Raw genomic sequence first — 11,019 nt, forward strand, 5'->3', positions numbered from 1 at the left:
GGCATACTGTTGTTTCATGCATTGATCTCAAAGGACTCCAGGAAGGGAAACAAACGTTGTGAGCTTTTCTTTGTCGATAGGGATGTGGCAGTACTGGGTTCAAGGTCCAGACCTGGGGGTGGAGCTCACCTTCCCTCAGGAGAGGCAGAGGGGACACCCTGCCACAGAGCTCCTCCTGTTTGGAGCTAAGCAGTTGGACATTCTGGAGGAGTTTGCCAACCCCCAGGAGACACATCCACAGCCCTTCTCCATCCTGGTCTGGCAGACTCTTACCCCGAAACTCCTTCCCTCTGTGCACACCAACTTGTTGCTCTGTTTCTCAGCTGTGTGGGGAGATTTGGTCTCTCTGAGGTTCCCAGGTATTCTGCCATTTGCTGGCCGTCAGCACAGCACACCCAGGAGCTCACAGGCTTGTGTGGAGAAGCCCCAGGAAGCCAATTTCCATGGTTTCTAAATTCTACAAAGCCAGTTTTCAGGTGCAGTTTGCTGGCTGGGCTGTGGGCAGCTGCAGTGGGTGTCAGTGCGGATCTGAGCAGTGCTGTGCATAACTCAAGCTCCCAAAGCTGCAAATTCAGCAGCTTCTCTAAGGAGAAACAACTGCACTTAACTAATCCTGGGGTCATCTGACAGAAGCTTGCTTTCCTGACTTATGCCTTTCCTGCAAACTGATAGCTGATCCCTTTGGGCAGCATTTTTTCATGTCACTGATGGATTTACCTGACCAGTCAGAGAAGCTCTAAATATGCCAGTGCAGCTCTTCCATAAGCACATATCCAGAGGTATCCATTCTTTTCACAGTGGGGCAGAAAGGCTGCTCTATTACTCAATGGCAAAAAGGAAAAAAAAAAAAAGGGAAGATTTTTTGCTGCAATGACTCTGGATGCAGCTGCATAACTGGGCTCAGGAAGGGCAGAGCCATCTCACAGAGGTGGTAACAGGCACAGGGTGAGGTTCTGCTGCAGAGACATGTCCTGTTCCTTCCTTGCTCAGGAACACGGATGGTGGATGCTGTCTAGGTGTGGACACCTAGCACAGCACCAGCTTTGTACAGGATTAAAGCTTCTCTCTAGTAAATACCTTTGCTTTTTTACCATTAGCAGCTGAAATTTGCTGTTTGTGTCACGCTGCTTTTGAAGTCACTGGTTACATTTGTGCCCCACTGTACTGAGCATCTGCACAGGCTTTGAAAGAGGTACTCGATGTCCTGGGGAGTTTGTATCCTAAATGGAGGAGAGGGACAAAGCTGGAGGAAGGAAAAGGCAGGTTAGTGGTGAGAATCTCAAACACAGAAGAATTAATTGACTGGCCTGGGTTCACATGAAAGTGTGTGTTGGAGCCAGTTTCACCAAAATTTCTTCAGTTCCAGCCAAGTGTCTTCAGCACATCTCCATTGCTCCCCTCCATACCATGGGGACATGAATTTCCTCATGTGGGAAGGGTACAATAACCAATTCCTGCTCCTGGGAAGGGTGTTTTGTTCTTCAGGCGTTGGGATATAGGCTGGGCTTTTGCTTTTCATCACATTTAAGAAGGTTTTTTCCTCCAAGGAAATGTTTAAAGCAGGTATTTGTGATCCTTAAACTATGCAAGATCATCCTCAACCAATGCACACCTGGGTTTAAGAGCCTTTGGGTTTCTCTTTTTGGTGAAGGATTTTAATATTCTGGTGTTCCTGTAGAACGGGAGAAAGAGCTTTTAGGTCTCTGCTGGCTGAGCACAGCTGCTCCATGCACTGTAGTCATTTTTCTCTTTAAGCTGGACAGGGAATCTGAGGCTGGGAGCTCCATGGGTGGGATGGAGCCCTCTCCCAGCTTGGCATGGATGTGCCCAACCTCCCTGGGCAAGACAACCATAAAGAACAACTTCATTGGGGTCTGCATGAGTGTCCAAAATCCTGCTGGTGCTGGTTGTTTTCTCTTGGAGGTAATTACGTTTCAGCTCCACCCACTGATCAGGGATAGCAGAAATTAAAGCTCATTCCTTGCTGCAGTGCAGGAGTGTGGCAGCGTTGGGTGTTTGCCTCAGGGTTTGTTCTGGTGCAGGTTGGCCCAACAGCAGATCTTTCCAGACACAGGTTTCAAAGCAAGGAAGAAGTTTTAGGCAGCAGAAAGCAAATCAAGCCCCAGCAGCTTACAAGGATGTTTTCTTCCTTAATTAGCTAAACTAAATCTTAATCAACCCACCAGTTAGCTTGATAAATGCCCGAAGGGAAACTGCTTTTTCTATTTTTGGTCCATCACAAAGAAGCTGGGGATGATGGTCTAATGAAGCCAGATGGCCAAAGCTGCTGTACTGAAACCCAGCCATGGAGGAGGAGGAGGCTGGAACAGCACAGGCTGCCTTTAAAGAGAGGAAATTTACCATTCTCTGATATTCCGAGGACTGGGAAACTTTGGAAATTCCACCTTAGATCACATGGTTTTACTCAGCTTCTGGTGTGGTGGGATAGGTCTCACTTTTGAATACTCTAAGTACTAGTAAATGGAGCACCTTGTCATTCATGGGATCATTTGATATCTTGACTGTTACTAATGTGGGCAGCTGAAATGCAGGTTTCCTGGAGTCAGAGGGTCAAAAATGTCTGGGGTGTTCCTGATTTTGAGTTTGGGTTGGTTTTTTTCTTTCCTGTCAACTGGTACAACTGCATTGACTCCAGTGGAAACAAACCTACTTTTATTGCTTAGAGACTTGTGGCTTTTCCTTGGAAAGCTTAATTTGCATGAAATAAGAACTTAATAGCCTCGGTTGAAAACATAGGATAGGCAGGCTCTGTGCAAAATTAAACATGTATTTCTTCCAGAAATCTCAGCCTGAACGTGTCAGTCCTGGGCTCCCTGCTTGGTTTGGCCCATATTCCTCACATTCAGGCTTTCTTTTCCTTGGGCTACCTGCACATTCCAGCCAATGCCAGGTGGGCCCCACCTGCTGCTCTGCTCCTGCCTTGCTCCTCTCCAGGTTTTGCCAAGTGTTGCCAAACTACCTGAGTATTTTTTCCTCACTAGACTTCAGTGGAGATGCTGCTCTCAGGGGGTGGGATCCAGCATCTCCCAGGTGGAGTGGCTGGAATGGTGAACCTCTGACCCCCAGGGAGGGGGTCCTGGGAGGGCAGCTGGGTCAGAGGCTGCTGGGGCTGGTGGCACCCTGTGCCTTATGCTCAGAACTGAGCTCTCTACAGCCCCTGTTCTGGATTCTGAAGGAAATTCTCCTCTGAGGATACCAGAGAGGACCAGTGACTCATGGATTCACATAAACATTTTGCAGTTCACATAAACATGGAGCAATTCTGTTTGTGGAACGTTTGCAGTTAATGAATTAATTATGTTACACTCTCCTGTGAGCAGCAAGCCATAAACTAAACTAAGCAATCAGCAGGAGGCTTTGCTGCCTGTGTTTCCTGTTGTGTTTCAAATAAACACAAACACAGAAAAAGCCAAAGTGCACTTCTGCTGCCCAGAATGCTCAGATTTGGGCACCAAAGTCAACATGGGAAGTAAAACCTTGGAAATTGCCATTAATTCCCAAAGCATGTGGGTACCTGTTGCCACTGGGGTATGAATGAAACCTCCTTCCTTTTAAGATTTTTTTTCCCCTTTGTGAAAGAGTGATTAAGAATTAGAAATCTTTGTCATAATATTTGATTCTCATGTTCATGGGGCTCAAAGAATTTCCTTACTGATGCTCACACCTCACTCCTGGCATTGCCTTTCTTTCCCATAATGATTAATTTATTTTGAGGATCTGTCCATCTGTGGGTGCACCCCTTGTGCTGCCTTCGGCACATCTGAAAAAAAAGTAGGTCTTGGATGTTTTGTGGCTGGAACTGCAGTTGATGCCAATGAATTAACTCTGTTATGGGAGTTGCAGGATGTCTGTGAAAGGGAGATGACAGAATTGGCCAGGGATGGTAGAAACAGTCAGAGCTGGCGTGGCAAATCCTGTCCTGTCTGCTCCTGTGCCTGTGGATGTTCCACTCTATCACTGAGGCAGGTTGTTTCACTGATTTTTGTCATATATTTGCTCTTATTGTGCTATTTTATCCTCTTCCTAGACAGCTTTAAACCAGAAAGAGCAGCTACTTGACATGTAATTAAAGCTAATAACAGTTGAAATTATGTATGCTTGAGTGGTTTGGTCTTTGAAACACAAATTGTGATACTTGCACTTTCTCTTTTGGCAAAAACATGTGCTTTCCTCGCAGACAGATGGCTTCACAGGTGATGAATGTTTGGGAAGAGTGGATTGAGCCACAAGCCTTCAGTGTGCATAGAAAACTCTGACTTTTTGACAGGTGGATTCCCTGATCTTTGAGTACATTAGTGGGGTGTTTGTTCCTGGGAAAACAGAATAAAAGTGAGCTTCCTTGTCACTACCAGCAATGGATTTATCTGCTGCTCAGCTTTCACTCACAGATGTGGGATTCTTTTTTTTTTTCTGCAGTGTTTGTCGTGAGTTTTCATTTTTACTGCACTGAAAAATTGGGAGTCAGCAACAAATCACCTGCTTTTGCTCTGCCTCATCCAGCCCATTTTCAAATACTCCTCTACATTCTGGCAGCAATTTACTCTCTGCTGCTGCACTGTCTCCTTGATTACCTTGATTCCACCACACTTCTGATGTGCCTGGATCAGCATCCTCAGCTAAAACTCAGGTCTAAGCAGTCCTTGCAGATAAGGTACTGATTTTGGAGGTGTAAAAGTGGTTAGAATCATTTAGAACTGACACTGTTTTCCAGGATATGGCAGCTTGTGCAGTAAATAGATGGAATAGTTCCCCCCATGCAGAGGTGGGCTGGATCCAGGGGCGCACAGGACAATATTCAGTGTGCCCAGGTGTCACTTTAAAGCAAAGCTGCCAAGCACAAGACAGGGTCTGATACTTTTCTTTCAATGAATTCTTCACTGTTGCACTGGAGACAGCTGGAGTTTGATCTGGAGAAGGAGTAGTGGCTGTGTGGAGGTCTCAGGATTTAATTGTGCATTTAATTGTGCATTGTGCATTTTGGGAAAGAAAAACCCCAGAGCAGTCAGTCTGAGTGTGCTGGGGCAGATCATTTCCGTGGAGACATCCTGTTGTGGCAGCCACAGCAGATGCCAGTGGGGCAGCACTGGTAACAGGAATGTTTTTTCTAGGCAGCTCTGCCAAGGTGTGGATTTGCTCTCCAAGCTCTGCTCAGCCTTTGGCCTCTCCTCTTAATGCCCTGAAGCAAACACTGAATTGAGAAGTTCCTGAGCAAACACCTCAGAGAAATGAAAGATCACCTGACAATCTGGAAATTGTCACCCATGCCACCTCTCACCCCCTGGCCCTGTAAGTAATCACTGAGCTGGTGACCAAGAGCCAAGTGCTCCTTAAATCCCACCTCCTCACCCAGCCAGCCTGGCCCATCTTGAGCTGTAAGTGAAGCAAAATGTGCATAACATTGCCAAGATCCTCTCTGGGAGCTTGTGCTGAGGTTTTTCTGGGTGCTTGGAAGCCAAAGAGCTCCTGGACTGGCTGTGTCCCAGCAGGTGAGGTGGGACAGTCACAGGAGGAGAGAGCCTCAGTCACTGGGCTGCAGGAACAAGGAGAGGACTCAAACTGAGTGTGGGGTTGTTGATGAACTTAAATCAGGCTCCATCAGCAGGTGAGGAGGGAGGTTTGTGCTGTGATTGCTGTGGCACGAGGGAATTGGGCAGGGGGTGGCAGTTTGGTGGGTACCACCCTGTCCAGGCAGGGTTTGGACAGAGGGATGCACAGCTGCTCTCTGCTTTCCTCCTTGGACCACAGGACTTTTGTAAGAGTCCTGTGGTTTGAACAAAATGGAAAAAGGCTTTTTAAAATTAAGTGTAAGCAAACTGATGGGTAAAGCTCCATCCTGGAGTGAGAAATTGTGCTGTTTTGCCTCCTAAAGGCTGAAACGAGACAATTCAGAATTTGGAAAAAGAAGAAATAAAAGAATTTCCAGAAGGGTTCTTAAATTTCTGGGTGGATTTGCGAATAGTTTGGGTAAACATAGACGTCATCCTTTTCTGGCAAAGACCATATCCAGCTGAGAACACTGCTTGGCCCCAGCTGTACTTTGCTGCCTGCTTCAGCCACCAGAGTGGGTACCTGGCCTTTCCCAGCTGTAGGAGCACGGATCCTTGTCCTGGCCCTTTTGGAAAACCCTGGTGTCTTTACAGCTGTACTTTCTATGAGTTTTGAGATATTGTTAATGCTTCCTGGCTTAAATGGGCAAAAAAATTGGTGTTTTGACTTCCACTATCTGGAGTTCAGCTGGTGATTCCAGTCTGTGGGGCACCAAATACCTCAGAGATGGGGGGACTTAAGGACTCAGGATCATAAAAAGCTCCTGGCCTTACCCCACAGGAGAAAACTAACAAATAGAGTCAGGTCTGAGCTATGCAAGCACACAGCCACATGTATACACACTTCCCTTTCACACCAATTCCAGATTTTATTTATGCAAAGGTCTGCCCTTGGGTCTTTGACTGATGATGGGTTTGTGCAAGGAGGAATAAATAGGGCACCATAATTTTACAGCTATCATTAAACACACAATTAATCTATGTCTCGGAGGAGGCAGCTCCTTCTTTGGCTCTCACTGGCTGCTCCTGCTCCCCTGTTAATACTCAGCAGCCTCTCAGGGCTGAGTTGCTGTTTGGTTTCAGGCAGAGAACAGCTCCTTGATGTTTTGTATCTGAGTGTGGCTGATGCCCTGTAAAGTCAGTTTGGGATGCAGGGCTGGGACTGATGCTGCTTGGGAAGTGCTCAGAGCCTTGCTTGTACCTGCAGGCTTGGAATAATATTCCCTTATTGTTGCCTGAGCTGAGTGCTGAAGGATGTGAGTGTTTGAAGGAGCAAAAACCAGCTCCAGCCTGGGGTGGGAAGGGAAAAGCTTGAACGAGACACCTCATTGTTCAGAGATGACCCTGCACTGACAGAAGCATCACCCACAGCCAGTCCCTGACTTTGGGGTGCCTTTTCCCTTGGCTTTGTTGTGCTGATTTGACAAATGCATCAGAAGCCCCTGCTGAGACAGCACAAGCTTCAAATGGGAAAGGAGACTGTGCAGCCCAGGCCTGAGGCTGTGTGTCCTTCCAGGAAAACAGAGAATCCCAGCTCCTTTCCCTGGACATCTGGCATGGCCTCATGCCCTCAACACACTGCTCACACTGCTTTCAGGGTGCTCCCTGCACTGACAGAGCCATGAAAGGTGTTTTGCAACTCTTTTCTGTGAGATGGAGTGCTTGGGGAGGGTTTGGAGAAGAGAATCAGAGCAGAGCTGCCAAGGTTCAAGGGGTCAGACTGAATAATTGAAGGCAGATGTGCTCCAATATCTCTCAGAAGCTTCTGCACTGTCCGCATTGGTGTGTGACGCCTGGATGAGTTGAGATTTGCAACCTCCCTTTCATTCTGACCGTCTGATTTTAGGCAAGATGGACTGTGCTTTCTAAAGGCTCAGGCTGCAGTAGCTTTCCTTCATAACCATGGGAACTGCTCATCCTGAGCTTGTCTGGTTCTTCCTGAGCAAGGAGAAGCTAAAATTGCCATTTGAAAGGAGAAAAAGGAGGCTAAACTTTATATTCTGACTCATGATAAACACCCGACTCTATAAGTAGAAAATGGGTTTAGGAATTTAGATTGGATATTAGGAAAAATTCTTCCATGAAGGGGTGGTCAGGCATTTGAACAGGCTGCCCAAGGAAGTGTGGGATCACCATCCCTGAAGTGTTCAAAATGTGTGTGTTTGTGGCACTGGGGGACATGTGGTGAATGAGGTGATGCTGGGTAATGGTTGGACTCAGTCTTGAAGGTCTCTTCCAACCTTTATGATTCCATAACAAAGCTTCTCACCCCCATCCATGGGCTCTGCTGCATGCAGAGCTTGCCCTGTCCCCATGAGCAATGACTGTTTAAACACCTTGAAGGGGAATAGACGGTTAAATCCTGAATTCAGGCTCGGTCTAAGCAAACAGAGCTCACTGCCAAACGGATTTCACACTGCAGTTCTGAGTTCACTGCTCAGCATTCATTTGGTTCTAATTCTGTACCTTGGTTAGGGTTGTGTTGGCATTGCATCCTCATATCCCTGCTAATGAGGTAGCAGGACTGATGCAAGCAGAGGACTCCTGTATGGATGTTGGCAGCACCCCAGGGAAGGTACTTTTAGACTCACTGGGGAAGTGCCAGACATCAGGGATTATATACTTGCACTAATGATGCCTCATCATTGGTGAGAGCCAGGACAGGCAGCGAGTTGGAGGACTCAGGACTCAGTTTGTAGCAGAAAGGCCAAGTCACCTCCAGTGAAGGGAACAAGTTGTCTCCCTAACTGAGAACCAGCTCTTTTATAATTGGGAGTATTAAGTACTTCAGAGAACATTGCTTTGCCCGGGGAAAATCACATCTCCTCAACCCCCTCCTCTCCCTCTGTCCTCTCCTCCTGGACTCGGTAGTGGAGGTCTGGTGCTTCAGGCTGGATGTTGCTGTTATCCAGTGGATGCCCTGAGGACAGCAACATCAGAGGTTCCCAATTCCTCCTTGGAGGAGGGCAGAGGGTGGATATGCTTGTCCAGGACAGATGATGCTGCTCCACATGGGTGTTTGGGGTCAGTGCAGTAGGGGATGCTGAGTGTTCCCTGCCTGTGGCACTGTCATGGGAAGCGTGTGCTGCTGACACAGACCGTGGTGTAACTCCACTGCACACACCTGTGTGACTGGAGAGTCCAGCCCAGTGCACACACACAGGAGTGCAGAATAAATGTGAGTATGACCCAAACAGGGAAAAGCAACCCTGGATATGCCTCATCCACATTGTCCAGTCCTACCCCAAATGCAAACTGCATGGTGTGTCACAAACATCAGCTGCTTTTTTCTTTATTTCACTGTTTTCAGTCCTCGTACAACTACAAATTTAGCACTACTGCTGAAGAAAAAAAAAGAACAAACTACAGCCATTCATGGGGTAACATAATTTTAAATGTTGTGAGACAGCTGATACTATTAAAAATCATGGCCCTGTTATAGGCTTTCATTATTGATGGCTACTTGAGGAGACATACACTATAAAATATAAAGATAAAAAGTGAAAGGCTATTTAGATAGATGTTCAGCTGAGTGCCTCTAGCATCAAATCAGTGGCACTGGAGAAATGAGAACAGACACACGGCACAGCCTCTGGACTAAATGTGTGCACATTCTGGGTCTGCCAAGGCTTCGCCTGTACAACGTACACTTTAAATCAAAGCAACACTGAAGTCAATATTGATTGTTCTTGGAGATATATTTTACCTTCAGGCACTGCTGTTTCCCAAAGGAGCGTGAGCAAGGACGTAAGTCTCTGTGCAGTGCTGGCTGCTCGTGGACAGGGATCTCCCTGAAATCCTCTGGAAACGATTCCTCCTCTGGAAGTACCCGCTGCTGCTGCTGAGGGACCTCTGCCTGTTCTTCAGGTACTCCCGGTAGTTTTTGGTGAGCAGGGTGTAGAGGAAGGGGTTGATGCAGCTGTTGCTGTAGGTCAGGCAGGTTGTCAAGTAATTAATGTTCTTCATCACCTTGGGAGATAAAGGGAAGGATTCGTAATACTGGAAGAGGAGCTGCCATATCCAGAAAGGCAAGAAGCAAGCCCAGAAGACCAGCACTATGGTGAAGATTAAATAGAGCACCTTCTGGTTGGGCAGCCGCTTGGTCTGCTTGAAGGATGCAGTCTGTGACACCCAGTAAATCTTAGCCAGGCGGATATAAAGGTAGCCAATGATCACCCCCGGGCCCACGATGCTGGTGCCAAAAAGGATGGTGAGATAGACTTTGTAGGACAGCTTGCTCCAGGTGGGCAGGCAGATGCTTTTGTTGTCCCTTTGCACCAGCTGGATCATGATGAGCATGGGGAGGGTGAGCAGCAGTGACACCAGCCAGATCACCACAGCAATGGCCTTGCGGTAGCTCTTGGACCTCTTCACCGTGTCCAGGGGCTTCAGCACAGCAAAGTAGCGCTCCGTGCTCATGACTGTGAGGGTGAAGATGCTGGCATGCATGGTGAGGAAGTCCAGGCTGAACAGGACACGACAGCCAACGTCCCCAAAGTACCACTTCTGAATGAAGTAGGTGCCGACGATGAAGGGGATGGTGAGGAGGTAGAGCAGGTCGGCCAGCGCCAGGTTGATGATGTAGATGTACATGGAGGCAGAGGAGCGCAGGTAGTGGCACATCACCAGCAGGGTGTAGACGTTGCCTGTCACCCCAACCACGCACATGAGGGAGAGGATGGTCCCGATGGTGCAGATGGCAATCATGTCCTCCGTGGAACCGGCGGCCCACGCACCGTCCCCGGTGGCATTGGCGGAGATGTTGGGCCTGATTCTGAACAGGTTGTCCTCACTTGTGTCTGTCACCATGTAGGGGGTGGCAGAGAAGTGGCTCTCCAGCTCGTCAGTTAGGGACATCCTCCTGGGCTTAAATGCCAGAGGTTTTGCTCATGTCACAGGGGTCCAAGGGGCTTCTTTCTGCTCTGAGAAGTGTGGCTGCTGGGAGATGTTGAACCATTTCTTAGCAGGGTCTCATCCAAGGACCATCTGCATTCTCCACTAGAGAAAAGACATCAAAACCAACATATTAGAAATATGCCAGAGCAACACAAAAGATCATGTAGAAGTTACCTGTCCCTGAGCATGCATCTGCACTGTCTGAATGTACCAAAGGTCTTTGGCACTGAGGCCACTCATGTAGGGCTTGTGCTCTCATTACAAGAGCCCAGCTGTGAGGTGTGTCCATGGAAAAGAGACAAAAAAGGTTGTGTGGATCACTGGAACCACTTACTGCAGTCCTTAATTTGGGGTTGGAGTAAAAAACCATCCTTCCTAAATTAATAACAATGATTTACAGAGCTATCAGCATGATTGCTTAGGCCTCTTTGCTACATTCTTAACTCTGAAGGAGCGGAAGACCCCTAAAAAGGGAAAACAAACTTTAGATTTATCATTTGCAGCCAAATTGTCTGTTCTGCGTTAGTGGTGCACTCCAAGTCCTGTCCAGCATTCC

At 47.6% G+C, this 11,019-nt stretch overlaps 1 protein-coding gene across 1 annotated transcript in view; it reads right to left on the reverse strand.

Moving 5' to 3' along the window:
- Positions 1 to 8,843: 8,843 nt before the first annotated feature.
- LOC103621705 (urotensin-2 receptor) overlaps positions 8,844 to 11,019 on the reverse strand; it is a 6,410-nt gene continuing 4,234 nt past the window's right edge. The window contains exon 2 of the mRNA XM_008640555.2: positions 8,844 to 10,565. Within this exon, the coding sequence (XP_008638777.1) occupies positions 9,276 to 10,424 (1,149 nt within the window). The 5' untranslated portion in view covers positions 10,425 to 10,565 and the 3' untranslated portion in view covers positions 8,844 to 9,275. The remainder of the gene's footprint in view (positions 10,566 to 11,019) is intronic.

The sequence above is a fragment of the Corvus brachyrhynchos genome, unplaced genomic scaffold, assembly GCF_000691975.1.
Source record: "Corvus brachyrhynchos isolate BGI_N302 unplaced genomic scaffold, ASM69197v1 scaffold148, whole genome shotgun sequence".
Classification (NCBI taxonomy): Eukaryota; Metazoa; Chordata; class Aves; order Passeriformes; family Corvidae; genus Corvus; species Corvus brachyrhynchos.